The sequence below is a fragment of the Aythya marila genome, assembly GCF_965140915.1.
Source record: "Aythya marila genome assembly, chromosome: 1".
Lineage (NCBI taxonomy): Eukaryota > Metazoa > Chordata > Aves > Anseriformes > Anatidae > Aythya > Aythya marila.
The window spans coordinates 11,416,215-11,437,279 of NC_139042.1; the positions used below are offsets into that span (position 1 = coordinate 11,416,215).

General features: G+C 38.3%; 1 protein-coding gene across 5 annotated transcripts; it reads right to left on the reverse strand.

Moving 5' to 3' along the window:
* Positions 1 to 217: 217 nt before the first annotated feature.
* On the reverse strand, positions 218 to 21,055 carry MRE11 (MRE11 homolog, double strand break repair nuclease). 5 transcript variants are annotated; one of them, XM_082760697.1, is made up of 21 exons: positions 20,811 to 20,988; positions 20,598 to 20,712; positions 19,687 to 19,819; positions 18,817 to 18,977; positions 18,144 to 18,231; positions 17,425 to 17,566; positions 16,359 to 16,473; positions 15,042 to 15,227; positions 14,442 to 14,613; positions 13,794 to 13,874; positions 13,197 to 13,323; positions 10,816 to 10,919; positions 8,541 to 8,714; positions 6,907 to 6,969; positions 6,221 to 6,437; positions 5,553 to 5,630; positions 4,423 to 4,478; positions 3,898 to 3,965; positions 3,428 to 3,509; positions 2,222 to 2,299; positions 220 to 1,483 (listed from the first exon to the last, which is right to left on the reverse strand). In XM_082760697.1, exons 2-20 carry the CDS (start codon positions 20,615 to 20,617, stop codon positions 2,255 to 2,257), a joined length of 2,112 nt encoding a protein of 703 aa, XP_082616823.1. In that variant the 5' UTR covers positions 20,618 to 20,712; positions 20,811 to 20,988; the 3' UTR covers positions 220 to 1,483; positions 2,222 to 2,254. The 5 variants fall into 5 exon arrangements, with proteins under 5 accessions (XP_082616825.1, XP_082616822.1, XP_082616821.1 ...); XM_082760696.1 differs by lacking the exon at positions 20,811 to 20,988 and adding an exon at positions 21,005 to 21,055 and having other exon boundaries at positions 219 to 2,299; XM_082760695.1 differs by having other exon boundaries at positions 219 to 2,299.
* Positions 21,056 to 21,065: the final 10 nt, after the last annotated feature.

Here is a 21,065-nt window from a genome sequence, read left to right on the forward strand (position 1 = left end):
GCTGTGAGGGAAGCAGCAGAACACAGCTCAGCACCTGCTTCTGCTGATTTCACCATGCACTGCCATCCCCAGCTGTCATCCACTGAAGGCAAAAGGAAGTAGCTGTACAGGAACATCATGATTTAATGATATATAAAAAGATGTATTTATTTTTTGTAGAAGACATCTGTGAAGTGAACTGAAGTACTTTGTAAAATAAAAAGTATTTGGAAAGCACTTGAAATAAAGCTATACAGTTCAAGATTTCAGGTAATCCGAGTCATCCTAAGCATCTGTTTGACAGCTCTCTCAGCTGAAGTTGTGATTTAGGAAAATAGGCATAGAAAAAACAGCTGTAACAGAAGTATGAAAAAAAAACACCCAAACTACAAAATGCAATTTGGAAACATTCAAGAAAAGGAATATTTAAAAAGCCAAACTGCACACTGTGCACTCTGCACCCCATTTCCAAGGAAACGACCTTTGATTGAATGTAGCTCTGCTAAACATTTGAACTTTCCTTGGGCAGGTGGATTGGAAGTTTGTATGAGGGAGAAATGACTTCTCAAAGAGCATCCAGTGGGATCTCTGAGAATTAGCAGTATTTTCTGTGTGTCTTATCCCTGTATGAAAGAAAATTACATGGATGATTAGGAGTAAGATATTTTTACAGTACAGAAATATTTCTGTATTTCGGCATCTCCTTAAGAATTTTAAACTGGATTTTTATTTTTTTTCTTTCAGTAACAAAACAACTTTAATTTGGACAGCAACATGAACCAAAATATTCTTAAAAACTCAATCCCTCAGATTAAAGTACTCCATACAATTGACATTCAGAATTTACTTAACAGAAATAGTTTTATTAAAAAAGAAACAAAACTCACAACCCCCATTCTCAAGGGCACTTACAGCAGCTTTTTAATTGCATAGGTAATATTGTAAGAGCTTTGATAGCCCTCAACGAAGGGTCAAGACACCAAATTATTTCCAGATGCAGTATGCAGCTGTACAGCTTTGGAAGTTGTTACTGAGCTCTACACTAGAAATTTGATGGTCTTGATTATTTTTATAGAAATCTTCAGGAAGCTCAAGGACCTTTTAGGTGCACTGCTATGGCATTTATGCAGACAAGTAACAACAGTCATGCTCAGCAAAAGCCAGAGCAACATAAATGCCCACTGCCATCTCTTTAATGGAGAACATAAAAATGCAGAAGTATGGCTTCAGTTACCCACTGTATTTGGTATTTCTCTGACATGCTGGGGTGTTAGCTGATGAACACTTTAGCCTTTCCCTCAATTAGCTCTAAAGGCTGTAGCTGCAGAACACCCTTTTTAGGGGAGTGGGAAAAGGGGGAAGGAGAGGTGTGCCTAGGTCTTGGCTCCTTCAACAGAAGGTGTGGTTCCCCCAGTGTGAGTACAGGATCTTCTCTTAAAAGCCTCATTTGGAGAAACATTTGGAAAAACAGTGATGACATTTTAGGATCGCTAAGGCAAAATACCTGAAAAAAATCAGCAAAGAAAACTGTTAAGAGGCAGCAGCTTGCCTGTTACTGGCTCATTGCTTTATTCAAGCAGTATTCCTTGTGAAGCTGTAAGGTTCTAGCTCTTACATCTTATTAAGAGGGTAAACTCTAACAAAGCAATTCTATCTGAATTCTTTGGCAGTTCTTGAATTATAGAGCAGAAATCATTCCTGCATGCTATGATGTTTAGTAACAGTGTAACAGGAAAACCAAACCCACCATTAAGTTGGAAGCATTAGAACATTTTCCAGCTTTATTACTGGAAACTGTAACTTTGGATTAAAATATTACTCTTCAGAGTTTTCATCTGTAACTGTAGAAAACTGGAATTAAATACAACTTTTGTTTTGCTGGCTGAGTCCATGCCCATATCCATACTTGTATACTGCTAAAGGTTCACAGCTATGAAAAAAATCAAGTCCAAGGGAGTTTTGTACAAATGATACCGTTATGTTATTTACATTTTCCTCACAAAAAGAAAACAAGTTGTTAGAAGTTTTAGAAAGAATTTAGTTTCAGGCAACACTTCAGAATATTAGATGTTCTAGTCTAATGCCCTAAAAGTAACGTAACACCCAAATTATACCAAATTTGGTGCCACTGAAACAAAACCAAAACATTTCATACAAGTGAAGATCGAAGGCAAACCATCATTTACAGAGAAATGTCATATGGAGTACGCCCTGCATACTACTTTCCATTTTCTTCACTAACTTTCATGGTCTCTCCTCTACAGTGAAGCAGCAATCATCTGTTTCTTCGTGATGTCACAGCGCTTTGGAATGGATCATCCTGCAATTTGTAAACAGATCAGCATTACTACAAGTAAGATGGATTCCACGTCATAAAAAGCAAAGTTACCTTTAGATTAAACTAGAAAGCCAGGTCACTTTATTTTATGGTTTCTGATAAACCTGTTTTTATTGTTTTTGATATCAAGGAGATGGTATCAAGAGATATCAATTTAAAAGTCTAAGAAACAAACGTGCAGAAAACAGAAATTGAGCTTAGGTCAGAATGGTCAGAATAGTTGCTGTGAAATGTGAAGCAACCTATATTGCAGGTGTGACCTCGAAAAGTGTTATTGTTATGAGTAGCATATACTTCAGTCAAGTTTTATCTACGTACATATATCAGACATCATGGTTTACTGGCATTTGCGTGAATCAAAAATAATGTTTCTTCTTGCATGTTCAAGCAAATACAAATTCGTACTCCAGGTACAAGGAGAAGAGACAGCACAGCGGGCAGAATAAGAACACATCATCTCTGAAGTGGTCACTGACATCGTTAAGGGTGTGAACCTCACTGTACCTGACAGTCTGCTATGACAGCACACTGCTTGACAACATAATGTGTATTCAGTGCAAAGCTGTGAATAGACATTGTACTCATTTATTTATGGAAAAAAAAGCTCTTCCTAGCAGTTGAAATATGTACTGCAAGAACAGACTTTCTAAACCTTAAGACAGTAGTGACATTTTTTTTTATAAAGTGTACTTTCATAACATGCAACAATAAAGCAATTAAGAGCCCTGAAAAACAGCCATTTTTAAATGCAAAAATCATAAAAGTCTTCCTTTTCAAAAAGGTAAAAGAAAATAAATGAAAGGACAAAGTCATGTACTAGAAGAGATTACAACTACTTCTTCCCCAGTCAATCTAACTTACTGAAAACATTTCAGGAGTGACAATTAACTGATTAAGAACTGAAGGCAAAAAAGAGTAGATATTTTCCTGGGGTCCCTTTTAGCCTTACTTTTGATGATATGTATATATTTAATTAAAAAAATCTAGTCCCGATATGAAAAAATAAATATAATAATTTTACTTGGAAATGTTTTGTTTAAATGGCTTCAAAAAAATAAGCTATAGAAATTCAGATATACACGCATGAAAAAAGGCCACTGTATACCATACCTCATCTGACTCAAAATCAACTCCTCTTGATGTTGTTTGGCTTTGTGAACCTCTTTTACTAAATGAAGATGTAGTTGAGAACCTTGAAACATATAAAGACAAAAAAAAAATATCAGCATGTTCTCAAATACCAGACATTTTAAATAAATTTCCCTTCAACTTAGATTTGGACCATCAATATGGAGTTTAATACTGAACAGAAAAAATAATGCGCGGAACGATTCAAATTCTCAAACTACCAAACAAATCCTGATACTTTTACCTAGCTTACCTCCATCAGTAAGACCAACTTACTGTTATATGAAGATCACTCACAGGCAAAAAAAATTACATAAATTCTGTAAGTAATGTTAAGAATTAAAATAATATGTATCGATTTCTTTAGGTAGTGTATCAGATCTCTAAATTCTGTCAATTACCAATTAGAAATAAGGCAGTTGTGATAGCACAGACCAAATAAACATACGAACCTTTGATTTACTTTGGAAGAAGGAGTGATACAAATGTCTTCCAGATCTGAGTCATCATCTATAATATCCTGAAAAAAAGATACCATTTTTAAAGCTTTTTCACAGAACTTTTTCAAAAACACAGTTACATAATTCTGTAGTACTATCATGTAGCTACACAGTTTATTTTTTTTTTTTTTTAAAGTTACTACTTAATTATAATATACACTTGAGAGGGCTTCAGAATAAAACTATAATGTGCAAACAAACATTTGATATTGTAAAAACCCCCAAACCACTCATGTATATACTCTTTGTACCTTAGGCTATGGTCAGAAGTAGAATATGGTCTTTGTATTTCTCAAATAGGCCCTGCACCAAAAGAAGGGTCTACAAATTAGCATGCAGAACTTTACTGCTGGAACTGATAGCTTGGGAACATCTACTGGACTGGGCTAACATTTTGTCCATGCATTTATTTTTCACATGAGAAGAGAGCAAAAGGCAGTAGTTGTGTAGCTTCACTCCTGCCGAGACGCTTCTTACCTCAGAGAAAGATTTAGATGAATTCTGGAAGGGCTCTGTTTTCAAAGACTTAAAGGCTACAATAAAATAAATGTAGTATTTACAAAGTGCTTACATAATAAAATGCAACATGTTACATCATCATCTTCATTAAAGAAAACCTGCTTAGCATTTGTTTCCTCTGGAGGAAAAAAAAAGAAAAAAAAAAAAAAAGTAAAACAAGCAAACAATCCCCAAACCAAGACAAGCAAAGGTCCTTGGCAGACAAAGTGTCCTTGGCAGACAAAGGTCCTGGCTAGAGTCTGACAACGCAGATCTAACCCTCTGTGCAGCTCCAGGTGCTTCCCAGTCTGGCTGAAAAAGTATCAGCAGCATTCATTACAACAAAGAAAATAGATTACTGTTACTGGGATTCCTCTTTGTCTAACATTTAGTTCACACATTAACACACCTGCTAAAGCTGATTTATGTGCAGGTCATTTGCTGAGAGTCTGATTAATTTAAACATAACTTTTGGGTCCACCTTTGGGTATTCTGGGTGGGATTCATGTACGAATATATGACCAGTATATATTTTTTTCCCTGTAATACTCAGATTAGCTGTTTCCTCAGAGCCTGTCCTCTGTAGCAAGGAAGGGCTGCTCTCACATACCTGGCTTAAACTGCAGATATGTTATTCTTCCCTACTACAAGCTGGTGTTTCTAAAACCTACTACAATGAGTACTACTACTAAAACACTAAATGCATTTTTCTTAAAGCTTACTAAACTTGTAAACATCAGGCAAGTTTAAGCTTTTTAACTACTGAAAATATTCGGCATAGAAAGGATGATTTAAGTCGCATTCTTCCCATGTTTATTTCTTAAAAAAAAAATAAAAAATAACTGCATACAGTACACAGAAAGATGTTGCCTATTCCCAAATGCAGTCAGATATTCCCAGCACATTTCATTTTACTGCCAGCGACAGCAGGACCTAACTACTCTTTTCTTTCTCTCACCACTGTTAGTTACCTTATTATTAGAAACAAAAATAATCTCTCCGAGTCAAATTGGACTAAGAGAAATAAAGACAATTAAGGCACTTCACCTTTAAACACCTTCATTACAATATGAGAGCAGATTAGAGTAATGGGCAGAACACAGGCCTACCATCCAGAATCGACTTGTTCTTGGCAGGGACAGACTTGTAGGTTCTGCTGCTAGTAGCTGACTCTTGGCTAGTGTTTCCTGTAGGAACAATAAACAACATGCAAATCTGTAAAGTTTCTTCCCCCTTCATGTGTGATTTAATATTTATATTAAATTTTTATATTTAATAGGCTGCCATAACCGAAGTACTGCTATCACCATAAAATACACAATCACACATAGCCAAGGAGCATTTTAATTCGTTTAGCTTAAGAAACACACCCCATTTTTTCAATCACCAGCAATAATAAAGTCTCTTGTAAGCTGTATTAAGATAGAGACAATCTGTACATCACATCCCCTCTAATTGAGGAGATGCATTATGTTGCATATTATTAGCAGCAACAAAGATCTATCCATGCACTTCATAACACAGACCTCCCAATAATGGATCTCTTAAGAGCCTACTATGTTTCCACAGCTGTAAAGAAAGATAATTTTAGTTCAATCACACTGTGAAAATGTCACAACTTAGGCCTTGGAAGGCAGTCAACTGTATATCATACAGTACCAAAAATATTTGAGAATTTTGTTTTTCCAAGAGGAGTTCTTAAGCAACAGACAAGTTCCCTTTTAAGGGGAAAAAAAAGTTAGCAACTACAATGCAAATAATTTCATTTTTTTCTTACCTCTTCCCCTTCGAGACGACCCTCTTACTGTTGAATTTTGTCCTCTTGCACCTCTTGCCCTACCTCTCCCCCGACCCCTCCCTCGAGTCGCTGTTGCAGGAAGGTCATCATCCGAATCACCATAGGCCTTCGCTCCTGTATCCATGAGCTCTTCATCGCTGGAGGCTGACACAAGAACTGCGTCTTCAGATCTGTGAGCTCTAGCCCTGGTCATTGCCTGAAATGCAACAATAAGTGCTGGAGAACTCTTTGCAAAGGCATACGACATCTAAATACAAATCTCAGGGATATCTACAATCTGGCTTGCTGATAAGGACGACAGCACCACCAGGTTCACCAATAGTACCAATTTCTTCCATTAACATCACTCCCATCCACATCTCCACTGGTCATGGGCTCACAGTTTAAGCTGACAGAGCTCTGAAGGCCAGCCACCTGGTTCAAAGCAAGGGCAACTGAGCCTTCAGGTTCACAAATTTCTACGGGAAAAGAGATTTCAAAGGCCAAATCGAGCAGTAGCTTAAGCACACATTATACAAAATCATAAAAATGATTTTGAGAAAAATTCTAATCTGCTCCAATCAGGCAGACAATTTTGGGCATGGATGATGTTGTCAGTCACTTCACTCATATGTAAAAGTCACTACTCTGTTCTTCAATCTAAGTCCAAAACCCAAAGGAGTTACCTCACGAACTTCCTCGTCCTCCTCTTCGGCATTTTTTCTTCTGCTCTCCCTAAATTTTCGCACCTGAGTAAAGAAAAGTTCCCATCAAAATAACAGTTCATTCCATACAATAACCAAATCACAGGAAGTCTTGATCTGTGAATTAAAGTCAACCTCATGTGAGAGAGCAAGAACAACCGAACAGTTTGTTAAGAGCCTTTTCACGCTAACCACCTTATGGGTGATGCTACAGTTTCAGAATCTCACATTCTGTTAGTAAGTCTCCTGTAACTACACCACTGGAAAGAAGGAAGTTGGCACATGAGATACCACATTCAGGAGAAACAGAATAACTAGACAGGAAGGGACAGTGAAACATGAGTAACTGTAAAGACAGGGTAGGGATGAAGAAGCAAGTTAGAAAGCAATGATATCAAGAGAAACACTGCCATGTATGTACAACTAAGATAGCTTAACTATCTTAGTACAGAAAAGATACAATGTACAGAAAAGATACTATGGGTGAGACTGTATACTGTTTTTTGCTGGGGTAGAGTTAATTTTATTTAGATTATGGTGCTATGTTTTTGATTTCTGATGAAAACAGTGTTGATAACACACCCATGTTTTAGTTATTGCAGAGCAGTGCTTACACACAAGGTATTTTCTGCTTCTGCTGCTTTCCAGTTCTCTTCCCATCCCAGAGAAGGGAAAAGTGAGCAGCTGTGTGGTGCCTAACTGCCAGACCCAGTACACGGAGACAACTCACAGCAGAGGGAAAGAAGATATTAGATCAGAAGACAAAAAAACAAACAAACAAATAAATAAAAAAAAACAAACAAACAAACAAAAAAAAACACACAAAAGTGGCACCAAAAACCTACAGGTGCTGACTATTGTCTCTAGACCCCTCGTGAATTAGAGCAACCAGCTAGAAAACAGGTGGGCAGAACATTCCTCCCCTCAGTTCCCCACCAAATTATTGGTGCAAAACCCAGTGCAGAGTTACACTGCAGAGTGCCCTGTCCTACCCCGCTTGAATATTAGCCTACAAGGAAATTCCACAAGTTGTCAGAGAGGTTTATTAGGGACTACTAGCTACACAAACACCAGGTCTGGCTCTGAGAGACCACAAGCTGCAAGCAGTTAGAAAGCAGCAAAGCACCTGAAGCATGTTTCCTTTATGGTTGTGCTGTTTGTGTACTTTCTCCCAGACAATATGAAAAACAGTTTAAATCTCCTCTTTCCTCACACTAGAGATAAGTGGTCAGTGTAGCCCCAGCCCTTCAAGAAATGAAGGGATTGATTTATGTTTTCCTTTTTCATCTACCTTTACTTACTGCAGCAGTGAAATAGCACATATGAGTACATGCTTGCACACAGCCAGAGAGCAAGTTCTATGTGCATTAGCAACATGTTTTTTGATTCATGCATGCACAAATAAAGCGAGACTCACTATAAGGATACCATAAAACACACTTCTAACACAAGCTTTTAAAATATGCATCTGAAATTTTACCATACTCATTCCAGAAAATGACAAGAGGCAAGTGTCACATGTGCCCTTCACGCAGGCAAAGCTATTAAACCAGCTTTGTGCACCAACTTCTCTGCCATCTGTCTTTTCTGAAGAGTTAAAAGTAACAGAATATTACCTCCTCATCTATTTTTTCTTCCACTGCATCGATGTGACGCTCCTTAAGAAACCTTTGTGTTTTTTCTAGTTGAAATTTCACAAGCTCTTCTATAGCATCTTTCTCTTCTTTGTCCACAAACTCCTGCACTGCTTCTCCCATTCCTCTTTCCGTCAGAAGTGAAAGCTGTACTTTCTTTATAAAAGGGGAAAACAGTTTGTTAACAAGCATCTGCCATCAAAGCATGTGAGAAACATTCCTGCTTTTCTAGCTAAATAGTACATTTGGTTGGTTTCAAAACAAGTAACCTGCATTTAAGATTTCAATCAGAAAATAGCACAGCAATAAGCAAATGTTACTCCTCATAATAGAGTTACAACTCTCTTGTTACTCGTGTGCTACACCTAACTTAGCAGAGCATTTTCAGATTAGTCAAAGAAAAAACATTTCATGAATAGTAAAGAAATGATGAATGATGATGCTAGTCATACCTAAATTAATTTGTCTGAACCATATTACCGAGAGAGAAGGCAATCTATTTTTTCTTAGTCCAACTTCCTTTTATAAACTAGGACAGACTTGCAAAGACGTAACAAGCTATTAAAAACAGGCACTGAATTATTACAAATGTGAAATCACTTAGTTTTACTATAACGTTCTAAGAATAAAAATTGGCAGTTACAGAGCTGGACAAATTATTACGAAGCATTAAGAGCTACTAAGGAGAAAACTCTCTGTTGAAATCAAGTTCTGAAATACCAATAGTCCTCACTCATTCATTAAGTCAGGTGATATTCATCAAAATACTCTACATCAAGACATTACCAGAGACACTAATTAGTAAAAGTACCAGAAGCTACTAGTGGTGTTTCAAAGCTGCTCTCTTCTCTACATTTCCTCCCCATTACAGTAAGAGACATTCTGGAAAGAAACCCCATACAAATAGTTGAAATAGCAGTTTCTTTTGTCTGTTAGCTAATTTCTTGGTAATAAGCACTGTATATGCTTCTTAACGACGTTTGATCCTTCCATGTGTCCTTAAGGAATTGTATTGCCAGTTTAATCAGAAGTGTAAAACCTTCCCTGAAATGATGCTTAACAGGGGAATAAATTTTAAAGCTATTATAAAATAAGTTTACAAAAGAATAACGCAGGCATCTCAGAAGAGAGACTGACTGTAATGACACAGACCGTTAACGGTGACTTTCAGCAAGACAAGATCAGGTGCCTACAAAGCCTGAAGCACAAGCTATCCTAACACAAAGTTTAAGACCCCTAAAATCACTCTGGGGCAACAACTACTTCACCCCCACCTTCCTTTATTACCAATGTGAACTTAAATTTTATTATCTCCCTACTGCAAGCCTTCCTGGAACACTGGCGGATTCTTACCAGTCTTTATAAGTGCTGAATGGTGTAAGAGGGACAATTTTTGCGGAGTAAAGGAGGCAAATAAATTAAAATCAAACTTATTTTTCACAGATACAAGAACAGTACCCCATGTTTGACCCTGCTTCTCCTCCCCATGGGATTTAGGGATGGCTTACATTTGAAGTAGCACCTACTTCTGCACTACTCACCCCGGGTTACATTCCCTGTCATATTCAGAAGGCAAGTAGCCCTTCCAGGGCATAATTTTTGCCATCCTAATAAAGGCCCCTAATGTATGTTTAACGTTAGGCATGATGATATAAACTTAGGAATCCTTCCATGTTCTAATAACCCTCTATAAAGCATGTTCTGAAGTAGCCTCTGAAAGTTATGCTTGATCATCCAGATCAAGCATTTCGGTCACTGATTATTATTTTTTTTACCTCTGAGACTTTGCAGCCCTGCAGATAGGAATAGGGAATAAATCAGGTTTAATGAAAGAGTGGGAAGAAAGCAAACTATCAGGTGCTCTCTTTGTCCTCCCTGCTCTGCTTTAACGTCGAACTGCACTATGCCTGACGATGCAAATATGATTTGCAAGGTAACAAACCATTCCAAGTTGGTAAAAGTAACTGGTGTGGCCTCTCATTCACCCCACAGTAAATGAAGGTAGCTTCTCAGAGCATGCTGCCTCACGCTTTCCTCCTGTGACAACAGGAGGCATCCATTGGTGCAGCACAGGCACTGCGAGTAACATGAAGAGTTACCAAATGTAACATGAAGAGTTACAAATGTCAAAACAGCTTACGTTCACATATCCTACATACTTTGTACACAACAATTACTTGTTAACCTAAGGCATATATTTTATGCAGGAATACGCATATAATTATATAGGAGATTCATAAAAGGTACAAGGTACAACCTTCTCTGCTGTCTGAAAATACTGCTTTACAAGGTCTTCCACCCTCAGTGTCATCCCCTCAGAAACAGGTCTGCTGACCAGGTCTCCAAAATTAATATTGCTGTCTAAAACAGAAAAGCATAGTGACACTGTTAGCCGTCATTCATGTAGGAGTTGCCAGCTTGTATTCATGTTGTGGTTTAAGCCGGCCGGCAGCTAAACACCACACAGCCGCTTGCTCACCCTCTCCCCTCCCTCTCTGGGATGGGGGAGAGAAATGGGAAAGTGAAGCCTGTGAGTTGAGATAACGACAGCTTATTAAGACAGAAAAATAATAACAACGATAATGATAATAACAATAATGATGATAATAGTACTACTAATAATGTGTGTGAAACAAGTGATGCACAATGCAATTGCTCACCACCCACTGACCGATGCCCAGCCTAACCCCAAGCAGCCAGCCCCCCCATCCCGGATAGCCACCCCTATATATTGTTCAGCATGACCCCAGATGATGTAGAATACCCCCCTTTGGCTAGTTTGGGTCAGCTGCTCTGGGTCTGTCCCCTCCCAGCTCCTGCTGCACCCCCAGCCTGCCTGCTGGCAGGACAGAGCGAGAAGCTGAAAAGTCCTTGGCTTGGTGTAAGCACTGCTCTGCAACTATTAAAACATCAGCACGTTATCAGCACTCTTCTCATCCGAAGCCAAAACATAGCACCCTGCCAGCTACTAGGAAGAAAATTAAATCTGTCCTAACAGAAACCAGGACAATTTATTATCCCACTGAAAGTAATAGGAAAAAAGATTAATACAGGCCGCTTAATAGCCATGGTCCATTTTATATGTAAAGGCTTATTATTCAAACAATACACTATTGTATGCAAACAGGTAAACTTAGCAGATACAACAGTTGTACAAGACAACTACATCTCTAGTAGATACAAAAGGATCTTCTAACTACTGAATGTCTGGAATTAGAAGCTGAATGCTACATCCTGAAGGTTATTATAAGTAAACTCTGAAAGATCACAACAGGAAGAGAACTAAAATGCATCAAAGCACAAGGGACTTTTTATGAGTAACTCTGTTACTAGGGAAGAAACTGTCCTCCAAAGCGTGCTGGCTGATTTTGAGTAGAAAAGGTTCATGACTCAATGAGGGTGCCCTGCACTCCCAGGAAACAAGGTAGGAATAACAGAAGACTGCCACCTAACTTGTAGAAGTTATCAAAAAGTAATGCAGAGAACCATGGCATTCTTTTCAAGTTTATTTCCTGAAGCAGAGATGCACATTAAGCAGGGAAATGAAAATGTATAGGTAAAAGATGGTGAGAGAGCTATTTTGCATTCTGCAAATGTTGATGAGGTTCTTTAACTCGTCAAAAAAACAAAGCAAAATAAAACAAGAGCAATGCAGCATAATTAAAAAACCTTCACTAAAAGCAGTTTCCATTTATGAGCCATCATGTTTTGAACTTTACAAAATTGACAATGTAAATAAAAACTGTCAGTGGAATCGGAGTGCTTACAATGCACTAATGTGCAATATTAACAGTTCTTTAGATTAGCACAGTATGTTCTTGTGCAAGATGTACCTTTATTAGTGACTATTACAAATCCACTAATTAGGCAACATTTATGAACCATTTATTAAAAATTCTAGGCACAGTGAGAAGAGGCACAATAGTAACAGCTATTATTTGTTTTGCAAAAATGTTTGAATAGAGACATACCTGGAACATGCTGAAAAGCTAAAAGCACCTCAAACACAGGACTGATGAGGGCAAACCAAATGCTGCCGTACATTTGCACCAAACATCAGATTCTACGATTTGGACTTCTTTAAATATTAAATCAACTCTGAAGCAAATCCCCCCAAATTAGCATTTCAGGCGCAAATGAACAAATTATTTACTACATAATAAAATTAAGAAAAAAGAACACCACCTACCTTTTTTTCTACAGAATAGGAAAAAACAAACAAACAAACAAACAAAAAAAAAGAAAAACAAAGCCAACCATCTCCTTCTAAGAAGTTCCAGAAGCAAGATGTTTAATTCCTTTCATGGTAATCAGCATAGAGTCATGGAATAATTCAGCCTGATATGGGACTACAGGCAACTCAGTAAGATTTGAGGCCAAAGAGAAATGAATTATTTAGCATTAACTATCATAAAGATCCAGTGATGAGTATCAGAATTTTTAGACAAACCCAGGAATCACTTGGAATAGAACAGAGATACTTGTGCAGTGTTTTACCCTTAAATAGGACCATATATCTTTATTCGTCCTGTAACACATTAGGTGGTAGACACCATGGTTTAGTAATGGCTAGGTAATGAAACAATAGAAGAAAAATGAAAATCAAGGCAAGGAAATGATTCCTTCCTTTCAAATTACCATTTTTCGCTTTTTGCTCACGACGTCTGAAGAAGTGTATGATGTCTTTTGGGTTAGCCACCTTATCCACGTACTTCTGGCTAAAACGAAAGATGCTGAATGGCTCAAAGCCACCTGTATAATCAACCTAAGGGAGGATTGAAAGAATTAAAACATGAAACAAACAGAAAAAAAGAGAAGCCACACAAAGCAAGCAAGCTTGCTATCCTACGAAGCAAAAATTAGAGTAAAAGTCAGCCTAAAATTAATACTTTATTATGGCATGCAGAATAACTAATAAGAGCCCAGATCCATAACTTGTTCCATTTACTATCCTTAAGGAAAGCTTCCATATTTTAGGTTAGGAACCAACACAGGGCAATATGACTTAAAAAATAATAATTTTGGTCACCTTACTCAGACCAGCAATGAAGTACACTGATGAACAATCTCATTCTTTACCATACAATGTTGGTTATATCACAGGTTAATTAAAGCAGTTTGAATTTGCCTCTATACAGTAAGAAATTTTATGTATTTATACAATAAGTATGATTTTGCTTTGAAACTTTTCACAGAGACTTTTCAAAACAAAACCCAAATGGAACAACGTCTTACTCGTAATCTTATGAGAGGCTTGTCCGGCTGGCGTGGATTTCCTAGGCGTTCTCTTTCTGCATTATCCAGCATCATTTCAACCTACGAAGCAGAAGGAGGATTTCAGTTCCACTTTGCCCTCGTAAAGATGCCTGAACCCTTCAAATATAACTTGCTTATCTTTGAAATACAGCTTAGTCCAGCAGCATCTACATCGGTGATCATTCATACTATTTTACTCTGTAGCTTGAGTTCCAGTTCCAGGGAAAGGCAGAAAGAGTCAAATACAGACCTGAGAGCAATCAATGAAACTGCCTTGGTTACTTGGGCCATTTCACACTGCACAGCCCAGCTCCCAGGGTTCAGGTGCACGTATTTATGGTGGTTCCAAAGTGTACATCTTACACCATCTCATTCTCAGGTAGTTTCTACAGAAAGATGATGTGGGCCCCCATAAAGCTGCTACAGCCTGCTTTAGTTGGTCATCTTGGTCTGGAGGCCAAAGCTGCAGTGAACATCATGGAACTGGCCTCTGTGGAAACACTGCTCAAGTCCATCTCATGTAACATTGGAGAAGAAATAAGGTTCATCTTCCCCTTTTACAACCAGTCACAGCTCACCCTCCCTGCCCACATGCTGTTACCATAAACCATAAGCATTACAAGTTACCTTTTCCATGCAGAACGCTTGTATTGCCTGAGTTACTTTGGGATTGTCAGGATTAAAAAGATCTGGATGATCAGCTAGGACAACATCTTCGATGTAGAAAGTTCGCACTGTTTCTAAAGGAATCTTGTGCATTTTCATTTTTTTCCCTTTAACATGCAGCAGACCAATGTGTCTACAAGGAGAAAGTTCTCTTTAAGTTTGTATCTTCCAGTACAAAATCATGTTTTAAATTAATGTTTATGTTACAGGGGCAAAAACTTAGAAGCTATAGCAAGTTCTCAGATATCTACTTCAGGGTTGGCACTGCCAAACTTCAATCCCATTATATTCAGATTGTCTTTGTTCTTTTTACAAGCAGATGCACACACTTCATGTATTTCAAATTATCTGGGTGTGACCCCTCTTGGATAAGTTACATTTGCTACAAACATTTGGTTAGTTCTAAGTAAACCAAACTTATCCCAGGCACCTATTCAATCTGTTACACTGTAACACAAATCCCTTCATGCTTAAGAGAAGTATTTTTCTTTTGATATTTCTGAACACAACACACTTAAAGCAAGAGATAAACAACAAAAGAATAAATAAAAACACACACACTTCTTCACAGCTTCTCCAGGGGACAGAGATGTCACCACCGAACTTCCCGGCTGAGAAACGTAGAAATTTTGCTGCTCATTTGGGACTGGAGCTATTTTACACTCATGTTCATGACCCCACACAACGAGATTAATAAAGTCATCTAAAAACTGCTCTGGAATGTAGTTGGTGGCTCCATGCTTGCTCCTGTACAAGAAAAGAAAAGAATAATTAGAATGTGTACAGTCACAGGTGAGCACAGGTGGGGAGCGAAGGAGGTGAAAACCATCCATGTGATTTAAAGCGATAGAGAAGCTCTAGCAAAAATAGCTGACATACATTTCACGTCAGCTACTCTTCGAGGTTTTTTCCCTATGCAATTATTTGAAGTGTCTGGGTAAACAAAAAGGCAACTTACAGATTTAAGCCATAAAGTTAGTTAATTTGCACAGGGAAGGTTTTCAGTAGCATTTTTTCTGTTCTGAATGAAGCTCACTCTTTTCTACTTCCCTCATTGGACCTCCATTTTCTTTTTAACTGGCTTGCAAAGCTTTCAGTTATCTTCCATGTGAATGCTTTTATAGCACCTAATTGTTTTGGTTTTTGTTTTTTAAATGGTGAGGGAAAAAAAATAAAAGAAATAAAAAGATATAGGACACACCACCCTCTATCCCTTATCCAGAAGATGGAGGAAATGAAGTGAGACAGTTCCTTTAGCCTACTGGACAGAGATCAATACACAGGGTTCCCAGCTCTATTTGTTTACTTCTGCCTCACCGTTACTTCCCACATGAGGACTTCATGAAATTTCATTGAAAACTATATTACAGAATCTGGAAGAGAACTCTGCCTGTTCCTACTGACACTGCTGGGAGAAGTGTGCAGGCAGAAAGAACACACACTACCTCTCCTCTGTCTGAGACACTGGAAGGTATATGAGTGCAAGTGAAGACACAGCACTAATGAAATTATAGTTCAAACAAGCACAGAAAATGGCATTTTAAGTTTACTGCTTTTTCAGCTGTAACATACAGACTTAAGACCTAATTATACACATATCACACTACCTACCCTCTTTCCTCCCCCTCAACTATGAGAGTTTGAGAAGTAACTTCCCCAACATCTCCAACTCATTTATTTCAACTCTTTTCCTTGATGATTCTTCTCTAAGAACAGCTCTAAATATTGCTTTTACTGGGGAAAAATCTTTGAGTCTGCTACTCACAAGAAGCACCAGCCACCATAGCTGGCCTTCTCTCCTATGCTTTTCAAGGCACTTTAATTAAAACAAACAAAACCCGAAAGTTTAAGTCACCATAATCCATTCAATACTGCTACCTGTTCTGATGAATCACAAACAAGTTAAACCAACTGTCTTCATCTTCCTTTGGTCTCAGCATGGTTACCTGTTTATTGACAAACATACGGTACAACCTCTCATCTGGGATGGCTCCTGTAATGGACAAAACAATCCATCATTGTTGTGTGGTATAAGCATCACACAAAAATATATCAACTATCAACTCTTGACAAACATCAGGAGGTATATACCGACTCTTTATTTCATAGCATTTTAGTTAGCAACTCTGTTAAAAAAAAAAAAAAAGCATAGGGAATACAACTCTGTGGCAAGACCAGATCTTCATTTTCATGACCTGAGAGGTCTAAGGCATTGTTCTGTTTGAATTCATAATAAAGTATAAATTTGTTATTTTACTAGACAGCATTCTGCAAGTAAGACATTGTAACATGAAATGCACCTTTAAATAACTGCTAAAAGCAGTTTTGTTAACTACATCAAGTTTTAAACCTCATCAGTTTTCTGTGCTGAACACACTATGGGCAGAATTAAAAATGTGAGGTTTATTTTTCTTGTTGACGGAGTAAGAACTATATTTTGTTGTAAGGTGGACTCTAAAACCAGACACTGAGATAGGGTTCTTAAACGTCCTTAGAAATTCTCTAGAAAACAAGAAATAAACAACGAATTCTACAAAGTCTATGCTTTCCCACAGAGCAGGAAAAAGTCTGTAACACCTCTGAACAATCTGTCACTGGCTACCTCCTCCACGTTTTTAAGCCAGAGACAACCCAGCAGTGGAATAAACCTGACATTCTACAAAACATCTGAATTAAGAAAAGGTACGCTAAGTGGCAGGGGACCTACAAATGTGGAACCACAAGACCAAGAGGTTAACATGTTGAAGTCACAGTCTATGGACACAGCTGGCACAGCTGCATTTCTAAGCAGCAACACTCTCACCAAACTGATACACCTTAATTTAGTGTTACTTAGACATCTGTGTTTGCTGCAGCACAGGATGTTCGTTCCAACTTATTTCACAGCTATTAAGCTTTGGTAATGCACAACAGTTGAGCCACAGTCTGGCAGAAGAACACTTACCTAAGCCATACAGAGCAATTTTTGTTCTACCCTTACGCAATAAAATGGGGCTAATATCTATTTTCTCCACAGAAGTTGAACGCCCGAAGTGATTCACCAATCCTGCACAGCTTAAAATATCCAATGCACACAGTGCATCAGCCTGTGGAAAATAGGAAGAAACAAATCTAAAAATCTGTGAACAGGCTATGTTCTTTTTTTGTGCTTAGCTGTAGATGTTTACTTTCAAACAATCATTTCAGTTATTATTCGTTTATCTTCCTCAAAAATACATGGCCACACAATTGAAGACGCATATCAATTGTACACGCAATCAAAGCACAAGTCCAAGTATCAATATTTCCTTTCCTTAAGAAAAAGGCTTTCAGTCTTCATAGAAACAATTTGTTCTCAAAACTTTCTGAAGGGCTGTCACTTCTTGGTATGAGAAGCGATTCTGTTCCCAATTACCAAAGTTTATGGAATCTGAGATTTAATATACTTTGAGCACAAATATAATCTGTGTGGATACCTTAATTTCTTTCAATTCTTTTTAATACCACACTTAAGCTGTTGTCACTAATCAAGACTTCTAAAGAAACACAAAATATTTATGCAAAGAGTGGAGCAACTGACTAAAACCAGCCTGTTCGCCAAGAACTGTATTTCTATAAAAGCCTGTATTTCTACAATACTGGTTTTGTAACAGAGCAGTAGAACGAGGATAATAATTACATTACCCCTGTCGGATCATCGTGATTGCCATGAATACTAAAAATTGGAATAGAAATGTTGAGATTTCCATCTTGATAGTTCACCCATGGAAACCTGAACGAAAAGAAGAAAAGTTAAATTATTCAACTTTGCAGATTTATTCTGCAAATCCATGTACAGATAATTCCCAATATTCTCTTCAAATTACTGTCATCACAAATACATGGCAGTGGCACAAATGATTGCCAAGTGGCTATGTTTAAGTTTAAGCTCCACAGCATAAGACGATTCTTATTCATTGTCTGGAATGGAACTTCCTACTAGGAACATGGTAGCAAATATATTTATATTTTTAGACTGGGTTGTGCAGCCTTTATTTACACACAAAAAACTGTTTATTTTAGCACAATTCCTTTAACTTAGTTTACTTGCAGGATACAACCTAGTTTTTACTTAGATATATAAACTATTACAAGAAATTCAGAAGTTTCTCAAAAATATGGTGTCCAGTCATTTATAGACTTAAATAGTGAAATATGATAGATGAAGCAATCCTACCAGCTGCCCCATACAAGCAAGTCTAAAGCTTCAAAGTTTCAGTCATAGAGGAAAAGCATTAAAAACAAAATAAAATCACAACACATTCACCCCATATGAAAACAAAACACGTGGTGTCATGATTCATAGGAAGGGACTTACTTGCTGTATTGAAAATTAACTGCCTGATCACTCAAAATTTCAAAGTGAATAGGACGGTCACCCATGCAGTATTTTCTCAGCGACTCTAAACAAGAATGTATTGTTTTCCTGGAAGGTTTGTTGTCATGAAAGAGGTCCCCACCTAATAAAACAAAGTCCACCTGTATATAACAAAGAGCTCTATTATTTTAATACAACATTTTGAAGTACTTTGAAAGACCTATAATCAAATCGATTAAATTAATTCTGCTAAGGAGTTCCACATATCTCATACCTGGACTTCTAGATAAAATGAGTCTGTGGCTAGAGATATTGGGATTTAATTTTCTCATGAAACAAATGTTATATATACACACATGCATTTTTCAAAATATTTTAGTTAAATATATATTTTAATAGACCATTTATGAAGAGCTATAGGACAAAACAAGACAGCGTTTAAAGAAGGCAGCAAAGTGTTTTAATAAGTGTCCCTAGATTGTCTCCTGAACCTTTCCTTTGATGGCCTGAAGAATTGCTTTATTTTTTCATTGCTACGGTACCAAGGGTGACGAACCCGGTGCCTCTCTTTGCATTACTTTGAGAAGTAATAGAAGTAACTAGAAGTACTAGTTTGAGCTCAGATTTTGAAGCAGCATAGAAAATACAAAAGTCAACATTTCAAATAATTTGACTAAGAAACCTTTCCAAGCACTACATCTGTTTGTATCTGAATGAAGGAATATGCATTTCTTTTAGAAATGTAACTGGTTGCAATAATGTGTTTGATAGTAGTAAGGATTATAGCAGAACTAAGTTTTGTGGTTTCTGGCAGGTTGGAAGGGATTTTGCACAGTATCTCTGCTTTACTTTCTAAAAAGCAATACTTACTTCATTTTTTTGAGCCTGCTCCAAGATTTCATTAAAAGTTACAAATGTGTCATTTCCACGCACTGGGTCCTTCTCCAAATAGCCAAGATGAATATCAGTAGCAATCAGTATTTTAAAGGTATCTTCATCATCCCTGAATTAAACGGGAGAATTTGTTAGCAGAATATTTCAGAATTTCAAAACACGTGATTAAGATAAGCAGTTCTGTCCAAAGTTATTAATTACACAGTAGATCTAGTACAAAATTCTGTCCAGATATCCTTCCAGTAATACTCTCAAAACATTTCACTACATTACTTGCAAATTGCACTCGACCAAACAAACTGGTTTCAAAACGAGATTATCCCGATCAGTCTGCTTTAGTGAAGGGCTGCAGGTATCTAATGAAAAACTAAATCATGGAATCAGAGAATCATTAAGGTTGGAAAAGACCTTCAAGATCCACCCAGCAATTCCAACCATCTGCCTACCACCACTAACACCACTGAACCATGTCCCTTAGCACTACATCCAACCTTTCCTTGAACAACCCCAGGGACGGTGACTCCACCACCTCCCTGGGCAACCCGTCTCAATGACTGACTGCTCTTTCTGAGCAGAAATGTCTCCTCATTTCCAACCTGAACCTCGCCTGGCACAACTTGAGGACATTCCCTCTAGTCCTATCACTGGTTGTCTGCGACAAGAGGCCGATCCCCAGGAGCTTTGCAGGTTTTCTGCCTTTGATTTGGGGAATAGACATTCCATTTCTCCGTTTACACTGGTAATTATGAAAATACAAGGGGAAGTACGATGCTCAGAAGGCCCTGAAGGGAAACACAAATCCATGTCTGAGCCGTTAACTCATTCCCAGTGCACAAAATCCGTGTTATCTGATGTGAAAGAAGAACCGGACAGAGACAGGAGCTTACTGCGAGCTGAGGGCGCTCATCTTGCTGCCAGCACTCCCCACCACAGGGCTCCGGGCACAGCGCAGCGAGGCAGGGCGCGGGGTCCCCTTCTGCTTTCGCGGATCCCGTGCGAAGCCTGAGGGACAAGAGAACACAAACGGGTTAGGAGGAAGGGCACAGCAAGCTGAATCGGCAATTGTTCAGTATTTTAGTTAAAAAATAATAATAACAAACCCAAACGCTTGGGCTACCCACTGACGGCCGGGATCGCGCCCGCCCCCTCACACGGCCCGGGGGGCTGAGGGGAGCCGAGAGGGGCCGAAGGGAGCCGAAAGGAGCCGAAGGGGAACAGAGGGGGGCCGAAAGGAGCCGAACGGGAGCCGAAAGAAGCCGAAGGAAGCCGATGGAAGCCGAACGGGAGCCCTCACCCTAACTCGGGCCCCGGTCGCCTGGCGCCGTCTCCATGGCGCCGCGCGCCGCTCTCGCGAG